The 19042-nt window shown below is 43.5% G+C and overlaps 1 protein-coding gene across 3 annotated transcripts in view; it reads right to left on the bottom strand.

Moving 5' to 3' along the window:
- Positions 1-19042, bottom strand: part of TDRD9 (tudor domain containing 9) — a 125001-nt gene that overhangs the window by 58485 nt on the left and 47474 nt on the right. For all 3 annotated transcript variants that reach the window (XM_054449453.2, XM_054449450.2, XM_054449452.2), the window contains exons 8-9: positions 7499-7602; positions 2419-2483 (exon numbers count right to left, since the gene is read on the bottom strand). In XM_054449453.2, coding sequence (XP_054305428.2) covers positions 2419-2483; positions 7499-7602 — 169 coding nt within the window. The remainder of the gene's footprint in view (positions 1-2418; positions 2484-7498; positions 7603-19042) is intronic.

The following is a 19042-nucleotide window of genomic DNA, read 5'->3' as shown; positions in this document are numbered from 1 at the left end:
AGGAGTGATGCAGCCACCGGTCAAGGAGCACTAGGGACTGACGGCCACTACCAAGAGCTGGAAAGAGGAAGAGGCTCAGAAAGGGCATGGCCCTGCTGACAACTCGATTTTGAACATCTAGCTTCCAAAACAAGGAGAGAATAAATGACTGTTCTTTTAAGACATCTAGCTTGTGGCACTTTGTTACAGCAGCCCTGGAAAACTACTATAGAACTGTTCACAAAAGATCAATTAATACATAAACATCTATCAAACTTGAATTCACATGAACATATTAAAAAGACAGTAACCCTAAATGTAAAATATCACTTATAAGTATTTTCTTCAGGCAATGTTTAGCAGGTAAAAAGTATTTATCAGCCAGGAGCAGTGGCCCACACCTGCAATCCCAACACTTTGGGAGGCTGAGGCAGGTGGATCACTTCATGGAGATCACTTGAGCCTAGCAGTTCAAGACTAGCCTGTGCAAGCTAGTTAAACCGTCTCCACAAAAAGATACCAAAAAAAAAAGATTTGGCCAGGCATAGGGTGCATGCCTGCAGTCCCAGCTACTTGGGAGGCTAAGGTAGAAATATCACTTCAGCCCAGAAGGTAGAGGCTGCAGTGATCAGGGTCACACCACTGTACTCCAGCTTGGGCAACACAGCAAGACCCTTTCTTAAAAAATAAATAAAATAGAGTATTTATCTCATGCTAGGTTTTTTGTTTTTTGTTTTTTGTTTTTTTTTTGAGATGGAGTCTCACTCTTTCACCCAGGCTGGAGTGCAGTGGCGTGATCTCAGCTTACTACAAGCTCTGCCTCCTGGGTTCACACCATTCTCCTGCCTCAGCCTCCCAAATAGCTGGGACCATAGGTGCCCGCCACCATGCCCAGCTAATTTTTTTCTATTTTCAGTAGAGATGGGGTTTCACCATGTTAGCCAGGATGGTCTCGATCTCCGACCTCGTGATCCGCCCGCCTCAGCCTCCCAAAGTGCTGGGATTCCAGGCGTGAGCCCCCGCGCCCGCCCGTGTTAGGTGTTCTTAAGCCTCAGCCTCCCAAAGTGCTGGGATTCCAGGCGTGAGCACCGCGCCCGGCCCGTGTTAGGTGTTCTTAAGCCAGTATCAACATGGCTCTACTTGGGTGATTTTTCCCCTTAATACAATATGATGCACACAGAAGTCATTTGATAAATATTCACCAAGGCACATGCAACACCACCCTACTGTCAGCTCACGGTTGTTCCCTGCATGTAAACAAATCCTTATCGGCTAAGCAAAACATGACAAAAGTTTGAAACTCATATGTTGCATTCCAAAATTAAGTAAACTATTTTCATTGCATGTTTTTCATTCTCCATTACTGTAAGAACAAATCTGTTTATGCTCTATATATTACAACAGAAAATAATTGAATTATTGTCATGTTTCATCAAGCTATACCACTTGAATTAAAAATTAAGTAATTTTGAAAAAGTACAATTTAACATAAATTCATCTTTTCAGAAAGGTATTTTAAAAGCCTGTTTTCTCAAACACTTCTTGAGAAGGGAACTCAAGGATTACCCTGATGATTCTCATGGTATTATAATAACAGTGTGTTTTACTATTATAAATAAGCTTTCAATGCAAACTGATGACAGTTACCTCACATTTATAACCATATATGTAAAATGCAAATTTAACAAAGCCAAATAATTTACTGGAAATTTTGAAGGTGGCAAGACTGCCTTCAAAAAGTAGAACTCTAGACAAGCATGGTGGCGCGCGTCTGTAATCCCAGCTACTTGGGAGACTTAGGCAGGAGAATCACTTGAACCCAGGAGGCAGAGGTTGCAGTGAGCCAAGACTGTACCCCTGCCTGGGCAACAGAGTAAGACTCTGTCTCAAAAAAAAAAAAAAAAATTGAACTCTTAATTATTAATAAGAAATATTTTTTAGAAATACAAGGGTTGGCCAGGCACAGTGGCTCACATCTGTAATTCCAGCACTTTGGGAGGCCACAGCGGGCAGATCACAAGGTCAAGAGATCGAGACCATTCTGGCCAACATGGTGAAACCTCATCTCTACTAAAAATACAAAAACAAGCCGGGCGTGGTGGCGTGCACCTGTAGTCCCAGCTACTTGGGAAGCTGAGGCAGGAGAATCACTGGAACTGGGGAGGCAAAGGTTGCAGTGAGCCGAAATCGTGCCACTGCACTCCAGCCTGGCAACAGAGCAAGACTCCATCTAGAAAAAGGAAAAGGAAAAGGAAAAAAAAAGAAATGCAAGGGTTATAATAAAAAGCCAAACTGAAAGTTACATTTGTTCACATACTCAAAGTGTAAAAAGAATAAAGTCCTATGGAGGATACTATCTTTCATAATCTATGTTAGGCACAAACTTAGCCTCTCTCCAGAGTATTATGATTCCAAGTCACAAAATTATGATGTTCTTACCTGGCAAAAACACCAACACACTGCTTCGCTCCAACACAAACTGGGCCCCCGACCAGCCCTTGTTCCTGTTAAAAATGTGATGTGCACAAATATTAATGAAGGCTAATAACAGCTATTGCTTCTCTACAATCCTAATATTACAGGCTTTTAATCCTGAAAGGCTCTTACAGGTCATCCAATGTAATGTTCTTTATTGTACATAAGAAAACACAGAAGCCCAAAGAGAGGAGAAAACATCCAAGGCCCCATGGTCATTCAGGGGACTTAAGCCTTTTGACTCCCAATACTTTCTCCTATCAAAAGTTACTATCTGCAGAAATTTTCCTTGAAATTTAGTTATTGTAATCCAGAACTTCAAAGTAAAAAACATTTAAAATAACTACAAGCAAAATTTAAATGTTCAGGAGTCCAAACTATTAGAAAGGATTTGTACAGACCAAAATCTCAAATCATCTACTCGCCTCCTTGCTACTGTCAATATATTTACTTTTGTGTGAATTTAGAACTTTCATTCTTCCATGAACCTGCGAGCCCTTCCTACAGGCCAGGCCCTCCTCTGTGTAAGATAACAGCAGTAATAAGACAGACAAGCTCCCTGCCCTTTGGAGCTTACATTCTAACTGGAGAGATAGACAGGAAACAAGAAAACGGGCAAGGCACCTTCAATTTAGCAATAAGACCTAAAGAGACACATGGGGAAACACAGTAAGCAGTACTAAGGGAGGTGCATGTATGGAGTGCTCTCAGGAGGGCTGGCTGGGAAGGGCCTCTCTGGGGAAGTAATGGGAGCTGAGGAGGGAGCCATGGAAAAGCCATGCAGCGGCAATCCAGGCAATGCCTGGGAACAGTCACTACAAAGGAGAAAGGGGTGTGAGGGGTAAACCAGTCACTGCAGCACAGGTGGCTCAGCGTCCATGGTCACTGCTCCTGCTGCTCCTCCATCTCTCCCTATGAGTGTGAGCCACACCTATGACCTCAGGCGGCAGCCACCACCATGAAAAACACAGCCCTGGTTTGTAGATGGGCCTGCATGGGAAACACAGCCCTGGTTTGTAGATGGGCCTGCATGGGAAACACAGCCCTGGTTTGTAGATGGGCCTGCATGGGAAACACAGCCCTGGTTTGTAGATGGGCCTGCATGGGAAACACAGCCCTGGTTTGTAGATGGGCCTGCATGGGAAACACAGCCCTGGTTTGTAGATGGGCAACAGCCAGGGGCGAACATCTGCTGCATCACAGCCCCACCCAGAGGAGAGGCTCACACACAGTGAGTGGGGAAGGGAGCTCTTCCCAGTGAGCAGAGGTCAGGCAGTCCATCTGGTGGTACCGCTTTGGGTAGAAGGAGATATGGCCATGAGGCTGGGTTCACCCCAATCAACAGGCAGAGGCTAATAGCTTGGTCAGCTGGTCAGGGATGTGGAAATGGCAAGACTGATAATAAGGAGATCTGATGGAGAGGTAACAAGAAATGCCCATAAGACAGCCACAGTGGAGGAGGCTTTCAGTCACCAGACGGGCAAGAGGCCCTGCCTGTGGACGTGACCCAGCCTCCTTCTCCAGTCCCTCCAGGGTTGGACAACGCACAGAGTGGATGGGTAGCAGGGATGAAGGCTTACACACAAACTCAACACCATGCACTTTCCTGAGATGAGACTCATCCGGCTGCTACCACTGCTGGAGGCCAACCACACAACAGCAAGGGCCAGTGCCAAGTCCCAAATATGGCACCATTCCCTGGGGGACCAGCCCAGCCAGCTGATGACAGGTTGATTCCATCATGAAGGAGATACTGATTTACCCTCATGGAAATAGATACAGATCCTATTCTGGGTTCAGGTCTGCCTTCTCTGCAGCTAAAGCTCCTGTCATACCCCCATCCATGGCCCTAAAGATGCCTTTCTCGCTTCCACTATTTCCTGCACAGCATGGCCCCTGCCAAGGAGCTCAGTTTAGTAGTCACTGGACTCATGAAATTCAATGGTATTACCACGCATCCAAAAGCAGGTGGCTTAAAAGAAAGATGAAGATGCCTATTAAAGGCTCAATTATTGTGCCAGTCCTACAGGAAGTCATAAAAGCCATAATGAAATTCAAAGACAAGGTGAAATCTTGAAAGTAGCAAGAGAACAATGACATGCCACATACAAAGAAAACCCCAGTAAGAAAACAGCTGAATTCTCAGAAGAAACAATGGAAGCCAGAAAGCAGTGGGATGACATATTCAAAGTGCTCAAAAGCAACTGTCAATCAAGATTCCTGTATTCAGTAAAACTCTCAATAATGAAGACTAAATAAAGACTGTCCCAGATAAACAAAAAAATGAGAGTATCTAGCAGACCCACCTTACTAGAAATACTAAAGGAAGTTTTTTTGTGCTGAAAACAGCTGACCCCAGAGAGTACTTCAAATCCACATGAACAAAGAAAGAGAACTGGTAAAGGTAATTAGGTAATGACAAAAGATACTATAAATACATATTTTGCCTCCTTCCTTCTCCTTAGGTGATTTTAAAAGTAACCAGATACAAAAATTGGCAGGGTGTGGTGGCACGCACCTGTAAGTCCCAGCTACTCACGAGGCTGAGGTGGGAGAATCAATTCAGCCCAGGAGGTCAAGGCTGCTGTGAGCCATGATCACTCCACTGTAGCCAGCCTGCTCAACACAGTGAGACCTTGTCTCAAAAAAAAAAAAAAAAGTTAAAATGCCACATTGCAAAATATGTATTAAATGCAAAAGAAAGCAGTAAAAGAGAAACAGAGGAAGAAAAAGAATATGAGACATACAGAAAGCAAAAAGCAAAATGGCCAACATAAATTCAACTATATCAGTGACAAAATTAAATGTAAATGGATTAAGCAATGTAAACGGATTAAACAACCCAATCAAAAGGCAGAGATTGTTAGACTAATTTTAAAAATACAGGCCAGGCGCGGTGTCACACCTATAATCCCAGCACTTTGGGAGGCCGAGGCGGGCGCATCACGAGGTCAAGAGATCAAGACCATCCTGGCCAACATGGTGAAACCCTGTCTCTACTAAAAATACAAAAATTAGCTGGGCGTGGTGGCACATGCCTGTAGTCCCAGCTACTCGGGAGGCTGAGGCAGAAGAATCGCTTGAACCCAGGAGGCAGAGGTTGCAGTGAGCTGAGATCACACCACTGCACTCCAGCCTGGTGACAGAGCAAGACTCAATCTCTAAAAAAAAAAAAAATGATCCCACCCAGAATATGTTGTCTACAGGAGATACACTTTAAATGCAAAAACACTAAGTAGATTGAAAGTAAAAGAATGAAAAAATATGTGTCATGCAAACAGCAACTACAGAAAAGTGAAATGGCTATACCAATACACAAAACAGGTCTTAAAATTAAGTGTTACAAGAGATAAGAGGGGCATTTTATAATGATAAATGGGTGAATCAATCAGGAAGATGTAACAGGTATAAACATATATGCACCTAGCAACAGAGAACCAAAATACATAAAGCAAAAACTGACAAAGAAGATTGAAGAAATAGGCAATTCAATAACAATTGTTGAGGACATCAATATCTCATTTTCGATAATATATAGAGCAACCAGGCAGAAGATCAAGAAGTAGAAGACCTGAACAATACGGTAAGTCAACCACACCCAAAAGACATGTATAGGACACTCCATCTAACAACAACGAGTGACACTATTCTCAAGTGCATGTGTAATATTCTCCAGAACAGTCTACATGCTAGGCATGCAACAAACCTCGATAAATTTAAAAGAACAGAAAAAATATAAAATATGTTCTCCAACCACAATAGAATGAAATTCAAAATGTGTAACAGGAAAAATTGGGGGAAATTCACAAATACATGCAAATTAAACAACACACTCCTAAAAACCAGTAAGCCAAAGAAAAAATCAAAACGGAAATCAGAAAATACTCTGAGATGAATGAAAATGAAGACACAACATAGCAGAACTAACGGGACACAGCTAAAGAAGAACACAGCAGGAAATTTGGAAGATGAATGAACAAACTGTGGTACATCCAGACAATGGAATTTAGCACTAAAAAGAAATGAGCTATCTAAGCCATGAAAAGACATAAAGGGAACTAAATACATATTACTAAGTAGAAGAAGGCAACATGAAAAGGATACATACTGTATAATTCCCAACTACATGACATCCTGGAAAAGGCAAAACTATGGAGACAGATGTAGTAAAATTAGTGCTGTAAAGGCTCAATCATATGGTGTGTGTGTATATATATATATATATATATATATTTTTTTTTTTTTTTTTTTGAGATGGGGTCTTGCTCTGTCACCAGGCTGGAGTGCAATGGCACGATCTCAGCTTACTGCAACCTCTGCCTCCCAGGTTCAAGGGATTCCTCGGCCTCAGCCTCCAGAGTAGCTAGGACTACAGGTGCACACCACCACGCCCAGCTAATTTTTTGTATTTTAGTAGAGACAGGGTTTCACCATGTTGGCCAGGATGGTTTTGATCTCCTGACCTCATGATCCCCCCACCTTGGCCTCCCAAAGTGCTGGGATTACAGGCATGAGCCACTGCGCCCAGCCATATTTTTAAAATTATAAACTCTAGTCACCACTTATAACCTATAACTGTTCCTCAGGGAAAATGTTCCAATTTTCAAAGAACCAGCTAAATGAATGAACATCTGGATTACAGAAGGAGATTGCTTAGGGTCAAGAATATGTCTTTATAGTAAATGAAAACAAATGCAAAGAAAGTTTCAACAGTTTCTACTAATGTAGGATTTAAAGTTTTACCCCAGCATTAAGAGTGATAAGACTCCTATATGTCTGGAAAAACTATTTTCAGGCTATAAATCCTAGCTTTTAAAACTATCAGTCCTAACACTGCACTCAGCATGGCTTTAATTATTTAAAATAGATATTTCCAGTTAAAAAAAATTCCAAAATACTAACCTGATTTTAAAATATATACAGTAACTACTGAAAAAGTACCTATAGTTATACCTTCTTATAAAAACACTAAAACGTTTCCAAATGAATAATTTTTTAAATCACATATACATTAAAGTGCATTACCAACTTAAGTATCTCTTACCCACTCTCCTTCATATCCAAGTCATCAAACATCTGAATGAGAGAGACAGCAACTTCATATATATCCTTAGTTATCACCGGTTCCTCCAGGAGATGAGGAGAGAGCTAAAAACAGTGAAAGAAAAAAGTCGCAATATGAAAACAGGATTACAGAAGAAACCTGGCGTTGGATGGGACTGGCTCTCACTGTTAGTACAACACTGTAACAAGCTCTCTAAATAAAAGTTCTCAGTTTTTATTGGCAGCAATGTCTGAACACGTGCTGTGTGCCAAGCACTGCTCAGGACAGTGGACACATAAAGTACCATACTTATCAATCTCCTCGCCTAGTCCCCAGAGCAAGAATGGCTCAGAGGGCCCAGACATGCACACGCAGTGTGTTCGGCAGGATGTCTACTTTGAAGACATCGATTAAGTCACACCAAATGTCTATGGAACCCAGGAGGAGTTCCTCATCTCAATGCCAGTGCCCTTCCCCTCTGTCAAACCCCTACCTCAAAGAGCCCTAAGATTTCCCTAAGATTTCATGTGTGAAAAGTAACCTTGTATATCAAAAGTACCAGAAAACTGTTAACGTCACATCTGTATCTACCAATGTGTGGTGATAACATAACCTCATGATGAGGTATCCGTCTACCAAGGTTTAGGGGTTCCTCTACTACTTTTAATTGTCTATTAAAGCAAAGACACCAAGACCAGATAATGTAAACTTGCCTCTCAGGCACCGCTACCAAACACTAGGCACCAACCACAAGTGGCAAACTCTCCAAGTCAGGCTGTGCATTAGTCCATCTTCATGCTGCTGATAAAGACATACCCAAGACTGGGCAATTTACAAAAGAAAGAGGTTTACTGGACTTACAGTTCCACATGGCTGGGGAAGCCTCACAATCATGGCGGAAGGCAAAGAGAGAGAGCTTGTGCATGGAAACTCTCCCTTACAGAACCATCGGATTTCATGAGACTTACTCACTATCATAAGAACAGCACAGGAAGGACCTACCCCCATGATTCAATTACCTCCCACTGGGTCCCTCCCACAACAGGTGAGATTTCAAAATGAGATTTTGGTGGGGACACAGCTAAACCATATCATTCTGCCTCTGGCCCCTCCCAAATCTCATGTCCCCACATTTCAAAACACAATCATGCATTCCCAACAGTCCCCACAAAGTCTCAGCATTAACTCAATTTCAGCATTAACTCAAAAGTCCATAGTCCCAAGTCTCAAAGCAAGTTAGTTACTTCCTAGATACAATGGGGGTACAGGTATTGGGTAAACACAGCCTTTCCAAATGGGAGAAATTGGCCAAAATAAAGGGGCTACAGGTCCCAAGCAAGTCTGAAATCCAGTAGGGCAGTCAAATCTTAAAGCTCCAAAATGATCTTTGACTCTATGTCTCACATCCAGGTCACGCTGATGCAAGAGCTGGGTTCCCATGGTCTTGGGCAGCTCCACCCCTGTGGCTTTGCAGGGTACAGCCTCCCTCCCGGCTGCTTTCATGGGCTGGCATTGAGTGTCTGTAGCTTTTCCAGGTGCATGGTACAAGCTGTCGGTGGATCTATCATTCTGGGGTCCGGAAGACAATGGCCCTCTTCTCACAGCTCCATTAGGTGGTGCCCCAGTTGGGGTCTGTGTGGAGGCCTGAACCCCACATTTCCCTTCTGCTCTGCCCTAGCAGAGGTTCTCCATGAGAGCCCCACCCCTGCAGCAAACTTCTACCCTGACATCCAGGCATTTCCACATCCTCTGAAATGTAGGCAGAGGTTCCCAAACCCCAATTCTTGACTTCTGTGCACCCACAGGCTTAACAACATGTGGGAGCTGCCAAGGCTTGAGGCTTGCACCCTCTGAAGACATGGCATGAGCTCTTTGTTGGCCTCTTTCAGCCATAACTGGAGCGGCTGGGACACAGGGCACCAAGTCCCTAGGCTGCACACAGCACGGGGGCCCTAAGCCTGGCCCACAAAACCACTTTTTCCTCCTAGGCCTCCAGGCCTGTAATGGGAGGGGCTGCCGTGAAGACCTCTGACGTGCCCTGGAGACATTTTCCCCATTGTCTTGGGGATTAACATTTAGCTCCTCATTACTTATGCAAATTTATGCAGCTGACTTGAACTTCTCCTCAGAAAATGGGATTTTCTTTTCTATTGCATTGTCAGGCTGCAAATTTTCCGAACTTTTATGCTCTGTTCCCTTTTAAAACTGAATGCCTTTAACAGCACCCAAGACACCTCTTGAATGCCTTGCTGCTTAGACATTTCTTCCACCAGATACTCTAAATCATCTCGTTCAAGTTCAAACTTCCACAAATCTCTAGGGAAGGGCAAAATGCCACCAGTCTCTTTGCTAAAATATAACAAGAGTCACCTTTACTCAGTTCCCAACAAGTTCCTCATCTCCATCTGAAACCACCTCAGCCTGGATTTCATTCTCCATATAACTATCAGCATTTTGTTCAAAGCCATTCAACAAGTCTCTAGGAAGTTCCAAACTTTCCCACATTTTCCTGTCCTTCTAGGCCCTCCAAACTGTTCCATCCTCTGCCTCGTTACTCAGTTCCAAAGTGGCTTCCACATTTTTGGGTATCTTTTCAGCAGTGCCCCACTCTACTGGTACCAATTTACTACAGGTGTGACTGTCCAGCTTTCCCCGAGCTGAGGCCACAACTACACAAGCATCTTTCTACAGTATCCAGCACAACAGATGTCTCTGAATTTCCGAAAAATCTATTTTATGGTGATACTGGGTTTTTTTCACCCAGAGTAAGAAGCTTTTTAAATTAATAATTTTACTTGTTAAACACTATGTGCAGAACATTGCATCTGATTTTGTTGAGGACAAATCAAAAGAAGTCTTCAGGTGATCAGAGAAGCCAATCACAGAGGCAAATTTTTTTTCCAATTTTTACTTAGAGTAAATTAAGTCAGCTAGTTTCCAAATAATTTATAAAAGTTGACTTTTAGGCTGGGCACGGTGACTCATGCCTGTAATCCTAGCACTTTGGGAGGCTGAGCCAGGTGGATCATTTGAGGTCAGGAGTTCAAGACCAGCCTGGCCAACATAGTGAAACCCCATCTCTACTAAAACTACAAAAATTAACCAGGCGTGGTGGCACACACCTGTAATCCCAGCTACTCAGGAGACTGAGGCAGGAAAATCACTCAATCCTGGGAGGCAGAGGTTACAATGAGCTGAGATCGCGCCACTTCACTCCAGCCTGGGCAACAGAGTGAAACCCTGCCTCAAAAAAATAAAATAAAATAAAAGTTGGCTTTTATTAATAATTTTGAAGAAGCATGTCTAATAAATCTATTCCTAATATTTAACCTTTTTTTGAGGCAGAGTCTCGCTGTGTTGACCGGGCTGGAGTGCGGTGGCACGATCTTGGCTCACTGCAACCTCTGCCTCACAAGTTCAAGTGATTCTCCTGCCTCAGCCTCCTGAGTAGCTGGGATTGCAAGCACTCACCACCATGCCCAGCTAATTTTTGTATTTTTAGTAGAGACAGCCTTGTTGCCCAGGCTGGTCTCGAACTCCTGACCTCAAGTGATCCACCCGCCTCAGCCTCCCAAAATGCTGGGATTACAGGCATGAGCCACTGCACCCAGCCACAATATTTACCTTTTATCTTAGTTTTCTACTTTATCCAAATAATAATATTTGTCATAACACAACTATACAAAAAAAAATAGGAAAAAAAGGCATACTTTTCACAAACGCCAACAGTGGCATCCAAACTCATCTAGAAGTCTTTTCCTACAAACAAGCCGTGTAAAAGGCATGGCATTGACTCACAAGTTATTTCACTTAGTTCCAAGCCAGTGAATATTTTTTAAGCACACTGATAAGATACCAAACACAGCCTGCTTCTCTAAGCCAGGCCTGAGACAACAACGAAGCGCACCAGATGCTGGCCCACTGACCCACTTGGTGAATCGTCCCCACCTGTGTGCCACGATAGGGATGAAACATGAGAGACAGCGCCTCTGCTTTCCTGGACCGCACAGCAGTAAGTCAAGGCACACTATGTCAGAGGAGATGCTCTGACAAAAACCGAGGCAGGGGCAGGGATAGGGACATGGTGGGAGCACCATGATTCATACAGATGGAGTCAAGAAGGGACTCTGCCATTCCTCTCACAGAAGTGCTCAGCCAATGTGACTTTGTCCACACAATAAGGCAGAGTGACAGTGTTTCTGTCCCAAGCTGAGGCCTGGGAACCTGGCACATCTGCCACACATGCAGCCTGTGAGAGAGTGCGCGCTGCAGGTAGAGGGGGAAATATATGGTGCTAAGACACTCATACTAGAGGAAGAAGACCTCTTACCCCATGTCAATCCAAAATCCATCTTAAATGGATTCAAGACCTAAAGATGAAAAACAAAGCCATAAATTGGATTATGTAAAGCTGCACCCGAAGGTGGAGAGGTGAGGGCCAAAAGTGACACGCTGCAGGTCAGGCACAGAGGCTCATGTCTGTAATCCCAGCACTTTGGGAGGCCGAGGCAGGCGGATCACGTGAGGTCAGGAGCTCAAGACCAGCCTGGCCAACATGGTAAAACCCTGACTCTACTAAAAATACAAAAATTAGCCAGGCATGGTAGTGCACGCCTGTAATCCCAACTACTCGGAAGGTCAAAGCAGGACAATCACTTGAACCTGGGAGGCAGAGGCTGCAGTGAGCCAAGATCACACCACTCCTCTCCAGCCTGGATGACAGAACAAGGCTCTGTCTCAAAAAAAAAAAAAAAAAAAAAAGGGGACCCACAGCGAGTCCAGGTGGGGCGGGGGGCATGCTCTACTACTGGACCTGGGTTGTTGATCACGGATATTCATTTCACAATTTCATTACAGTACACATTTACATTTTATATAACCCTTTTTCTAAGGGTGTTCTTTCACAATTTTTTTTTGTTTTGTTTTTTGAAACGGAGTTTCGCTCTTGTTGTTCAGGCTGGAGTGCCATGGCATGATCTTGGCTCACCACAACCTCTACCGCCTGGATTCAAGCAATTCTCCTGCCTCAGCCTCCTGAGTAGCTGGGATTACAGGCATGTGCCACCACACCTGGCTAATTTTGTATTTTTAGTAGAGTTGGGGTTTCTCCGTGTTAGTCAGGCTGGTCTCGAACACCCAACCTCAGGTGATCCGCCCGCCTCGGCCTCCCAAAGTGCTGAGATTACAGGCATGAGCCACCATGCCTGGCCTCTTTCACAATTTTTTAAGAAGCTGAATGTAAAGGATGAAAAGGACTCTCCAAAGGACACTGAAAGGGAACAGCCAGAGTTGGCAACAGAAAAACCAGGAGGGCACCACAGAACCCAAACAGAGAGTGAGTTTCAAGAATTGAAGTGGTCAACAGTGTCAAATATTGCAGAAAGGCCAGGTAAGTTTAGGGCTGAGCTCTCCTAACAAGGAGGTCACTAGGGACCCTGGCAGGTGCAGTCTGAGTGGCAACAGGGGACACCACCCTGCAATAAATGAATTGCCTGCGGGAGGTAGAAAAGTAGAGAATGTGAGAGTCCACAGGCCAGCAACGACTGGAGAGTAGCCTGAGACCTACGGTGGGTGTTCACAAGGGTGAAAGAGCTTCAGTTATGTTTCATTGTGGACAAGAAAAGGACAGCAGAGAAAGAGACATTAATAGTAACAATGGGGAGGGGGAAACAGTAGATCAGACGAGGTCCCTAAGAAGGTAAGAAGGATGAGACATGAAACCCAGGAGGCGTGGCTGGCGCTCCATGAAGAAAGGGGGCTTCTCCCTTGTAACAGCAGACAGTGTGGTGAGATAACATGACAAGAGTAGTGACAGTAACACAACCGAAATTTTAACTAAGGTCCTCTGATTCTGAAGCTGTATAATAGGATCTATACAAAACAACACCATTTTTATAAGCTCAAAATTAACACAGACTGTCCCTGATTTACAATGATTTAACTTATATTTTTAGACTTTACAGTGATATGAAACCATTCTGCTTTTTACTTTTAGTGCAGTATTCAATAAGTTACTGAGATATTCAACACTTTATTATAAAATAGGCCTTGTATTTGGTGATTTTGCCCAACTATAGGCTAAATAAGTGTTCTGAACTCATTCAAGGTAGGCTAGGAGGACAGGTGTATTAAATGCATTTTCAACTTAATGATTTCAACTCACAATGGTTTTATCAGGGCATAGCCCCATTACAAGTCAAGGAACATCTGTATACAGCTAAGTGTTGCATATTCATTCACTGAAATATTTACTGAGCACCTATCAGGTACCAAAAACAAGACGTTGGATAAATATTGCTAAAGCTGGACATTCTCTATTCTACTGAACATAACCTACCCATGAGGCAAGGGGGCCCTGGGTGCCTAGAAGCTGGGTTGTCTTGACCACACGGGCTCAGACAGCAAATGGCAAGGCCTGATCCAGCTCCTCAGCGGGTCCATAAGGAAGCATCTAAGTGTTGTGAGCTCTGACAGAAAATACACAATGAACATCAATAGGAATTAATTAGACTTCAGCCAGCTGGAAAGAAGACTGGTAAACCATCATCACTCTCACATTTCAAACCAGTCAGAGGCCAGGCATGATGGCTCATGCCTGTAATCCCAGCACTTTGGGAGACCAAGGCAAGAGGATCATTTGAGGACAGGTGTGGGCGGCAAGCCATCCAGGTGCCAAGGCAAGAGACCGAAGGCACGAGCTGTTCCAGTATAATAAAATATATAAAATAAGAGTTATACTAGATATAGATCTTAGATATGATTATATATGAATATCATTAATCATTAGTTTGCAGCAATTACTCTTTATTCCAATATTATAATAATCCTCACTCTACAATCATAACCTAGGAAAAACCAGGCTATAGAGATAGGAGATGAGGGGACATAGTGAGAAGTGACCAGAAGACAAGAGTGCGAGCCTTCTGTTATGCCCGGACAGGGCCACCAGAGGGCTCCTTGGTCTAGCAGTAACGCCAGCGTCTGGGAAGACGCCCGTTGCCAAGTGGACCGTGGTCTAGCCGTGGTCTAGTGGTAGCATCAGTGTCAAGGAACAACACCCGCTACTCAGCAGACCGGGAAAGGGAGTCTCCCTTTCCCCAGGGGAGTTTAGAGAAGACTCTGCTCCTCCACCTCTTGTGGAGGGCCTGACATCAGTCAGGCTTGTCCACAGTTATCTGGAGGCCTAACCATTTCCCTGTGATGCTGTGCTTCAGTGGTCACGCTCCTAGTCCGCTTTAATGTTCCATCCTGTACACCTTGCTCTGCCTTTTAGATAGCAGTAGTAAATTAGTGAAAGTACCAAAAGTCTCTGATAAGCAGAAATAATGGCATAAGCTGTCTCTCTCTCTCTCTCCTCTCTCTCTCTGCCTTGGTTGCCAGGCAGGGAAGGGCCCCCTGTCCAGTGGACATGTAACCCACATGACCTTACCCATCATTGGAGATGACTCACACTCCTTACCCTGCCCCTTTGTCTTGTATCCAATAAATATCAGCACAGCCTGGCATTCGGGGCCACTACTGGTCTCCGCGTCTTGGTGGTAGTGGTCCCCCAGGCCCAGCTGTCTTTTCATTTATCTCTTTGTCTTGTGTCTTTATTTCTACAATCTCTCGTCTCCGCACACGGGGAGAAAAACCCACCGACCCTGTGGGGCTGGTCCCTACAAACAGGAGTTCAAGATCAGCCTGGACAACATAGCAAGACCCCATCTCCACAAAAAAAATGTTTTTAATTAGCCAAGCATGGTGGTAAGCATCTGTAGTCACAGCTTCTTGGAATCTCTTGAGCCAAGGAATTCAAGGCTACAGTGAGCTGTGATCGCACCACTGCACTCCAGCCTAGGTAACAGAGCAAGACCCAGTCTCAAAGAAAAAATAAAACAGTCAGAAAATGCAAATTGTTTAAATGTTGTAAATGTAAGTGCTACCTCCTCCCTACCTTGAATAGAGCCTCACCTGGCAACTTGTTTCTCAAGAGTACAATGTGGAAAGAAGGCAGTAATGCATAATGGAGAAACCTGGCAAATGCAACCTTTCCAGTGATCAAAGTCTGTGTCATCAGTGCTATAGTTTGTCCCCTCCAAATCTCATGTTGACATTTGATTCCAGTGTTGGAGGTGGGGCCTAATAGCAGGTGTGTGGGACATGGGGGCGGATGCCTCATGAATAGATTAATGCCCTCCCTTGATGGGGAGACTGAGTTCTCGCTGTTATTGGTTCCTACCAGAGTTCCCCCTGAGAGGTGACTGTTACAAAAAGCCTGGCACACCCACCTTCTCCCAGTCTCACCATGTGATCTCTGCACACACCAGCTCCCTGAGCAGAGGCCAGTGCCATGGTTCTTGTACAGCCTGCAGAATTGTGAGACAAATAAACCTCTTTCTTTCATAAATTACCCAGACTGAGGTATTCCTTCATAACAGTGTTAAATGCTATTCACAATAGCCAAGATATGGAATCAACCTAGGTGTACAACAGATGGAGAAAGAAAATGGAGAATATATACACAATGGAGTATTATTCAGCCATAAAAACTGTGAAATCCTGTCATTTGCAACAACATGGACGAAACTGGAAGACATTAGGTTAAGTGAAATAAGCCAGGAACAGAAAGTTAAATACCACATGTTCTCATGTGGAAGCTAAAAAACAGTTGAATAGAAGTAAAGAGTAGAGCAGAAGATACTAGAGGCTGGGAAGGGCAGGGGAAAGGAGGCAATAGGGAGATTTGTTAAAGGATAGCAAAGGACTGCTAGATAGGAGGAGGAAGCTCCAGTGTTCTACAGATAACAATAATATGTAATTTCAAATCGCTATAGGAGGCTACTGAATGTTCCCAACACAAAAAAATGTTTGATACAATAGATACGCTAGTTACACTGAGCTCATCACCATGCATTGTATGTATCACATCACTATGTACCCCACGAATTATTATGTGTCCATTTAAATTTTTTAATTAAAAAAAACATTAAACAGACTTAAGACAACCAGTAAAGGTCATGTTGATAGTGTATACCCTTGATATGTGACAAAAATGGCACCTCAGCCTGTGGTCTTCCTCCCCAAAACCAATAACCTCAGTCTAACCATGAGAAAAACATCAAATTCCAGTATAAGGGCGTCCTACAGAATACCTGACCAGTACTCTTCAAAATCGTCAAAGTCTTAAAAAATGAGGAAAGTCTGAGAAACTACCACAACCAAGAGGAGCCTAAGGAAACATGGTGACCAAATCTAATGTAGCATCCTGGATGGGATCCCAGAATAAAGGACATTATGGAAAAAACAGTCAAACCAAATAAAGTGAAGTTTAGTTAGTAGGTCTTTTTAAGTGTTACTAAGTAAATGTTAACTACAAATAGATGTCCTGAAGCATTTTCCCTATGTTTTCTTTCTCAAACTCCTGGGCTCAAGTGATCGGCCCACCTTGGCCTCCCAAAGTGCTGAGATTACAGGTGTGAGCCACTGTGCCTGGCCATGAATTGGAAGAATTTATACTATTAAAATGACTATACTACCCAAAGTGATGTACAGATTCACACAATTCCAATCAAAATACCAATGACATTCTTCACAGAAATCAAAAAAACAATCTTAAAATTCATATGGAACCACAAAAGATCTCACAAGCCAAAGCAATCCTGGGCAAAGAGAACAAAGCAAGAGGCATCACATTACCTAACTTCAAAATATACTACAAAGCAATGGTAACCAAAACAGCATGATATTGGCATAAAAACAGACACACAGATGATCAATGGAGCAGAATAAAGAACCCAGAAATAAAATAACATATTTACAGCCAACTGATTTTTAAGAAAGGCATCAAGAACATTCACTGGGGAAAGAACAGTCTCTTCAATAAATGGTGCTGGGAACACTGGATATCCAGATGCAGAAAAATAAAACTAAACCCCTATCTCTCAATATACACAAAAATCAACTCAAAATGGATTTAAGACTTAAACTAAATCCTGAAACTATGAAGCTATTAGAAGAAAACATAGGAAAAATGCTTCAGGACATCTATTTGTACAAAGATTTGATGGCTAAGACCTCAAAAGCACAGACAGCAAAAGTAGACAAATAGGATTATATCAAACTAACAAGCTTCTGCACAGCAAAACAAAAATAAAGAAAAAAAGAAATCAACTGAGTGAAGAGACAATCTGCAAAATGTGGGGAAACATTTGCAAACTATTCATCTGACAAGGGATTAACACCCAGAATATACAAGGAGCTCAACAGCAAAAAAAAATCCAATTTTGTTTTTTGTTTTTTTTTTTTGAGATGCAGTCTCTCTCTGTCACCCAGGCTGGAGTGCAGTGGTGCGATCTTGGCTCACTGCAAGCTCCGCCTCCCGGGTTCATGCCATTCTCCTGCCTCAGCTTCCCGAGTAGCTGGGACTACAGGCACCCGCCACCACACCCGGCTAATTTTTTTGTTATTTTTAGTAGAGACGGGGTTTCACCGTGTTAGCCAGGATGGTCTCGATCTCCTGACCTCGTGATCCACCTGCCTTGGCCTCCCAAAGTGCTAGGATTACAGACGTAAGCCACCCCACCAGGCCCAAACAATCCAATTTTTTTAACGGGCAAATAAGTGAGCTGAAAAGACATTTCTAAACAGAAGAGATACTACTGGCTAATACAGGAAAAAATGCTCAGTATCACCAATTGTCAGGGAAATGCAAATCCAAACCATATTGAGATATTATCTCGCATGTGCCAGAATAGCTATTATCAGACAAATAAAGGCTGGGTGCAGTGATTCACACATGTAATCCCAGCACTTTGGGAGGCTGAGGCAGGAGGACTGCTTGAGCCCAGGACTTCAAGGTTTCAGTGAGCTATGATAGTGCCACTGCACTCCAGCCTGGGTGACAGAGCAAAAACCCTATCTCTAAAATAAATAAGTAAAAATAAAAGACAAAATATGACAAATGCTGGCAAAAATGCAAAGAAAGGGGAACTCTTGTATACTGTTGGTAGGAATGTAAATTAGTATAGCGTTTATGGAAGACAGTAGGGATGATCCTCAAAAAACTAAAAACAGAACTACCATATGGCCTAGCCATCCTACTACTGGGTATATATCCAAAGGAAAGAAAAACAATATGCTGTAGAGACAGCTCCACTCTCACGCTTACCGCAGCATTATTCACCATAGCCAAGATATGGAATCAACCTAGGTGTACATCAAGAGATGAATGGATAGGCCAGGCGCAGTGGCTCACGCCTGTAATCCCAGCACTTTGGGAGGCCGAGGTGGGCGGATCATGAGGTCAGGAGATCGAGACCACGGTGAACCCCATCTCTACTAAAAATACAAAAAATTAGCTGGGCGTGGTGGTGGGCGCCTGTAGTCCTAGCTACTCAGGAGGCTGAGGCAGGAGAATGGCGTGAACCTGGGAGGCGGAGCTTGCAGTGAGCTGAGATCGCGCCACTGCACTCCAGCCTGGGCGACAGAGCAAGACTGTCTCAAAAAAAAAAAAAAAAAAAGAGAGAGATGAATGATAAAGAAAATATAGTATATACACACAAT

The sequence above is a fragment of the Pongo pygmaeus genome, chromosome 15 (assembly GCF_028885625.2).
Source record: "Pongo pygmaeus isolate AG05252 chromosome 15, NHGRI_mPonPyg2-v2.0_pri, whole genome shotgun sequence".
NCBI lineage: Eukaryota > Metazoa > Chordata > Mammalia > Primates > Hominidae > Pongo > Pongo pygmaeus.
This window is presented reverse-complemented; position numbering and strand designations above follow the sequence as displayed.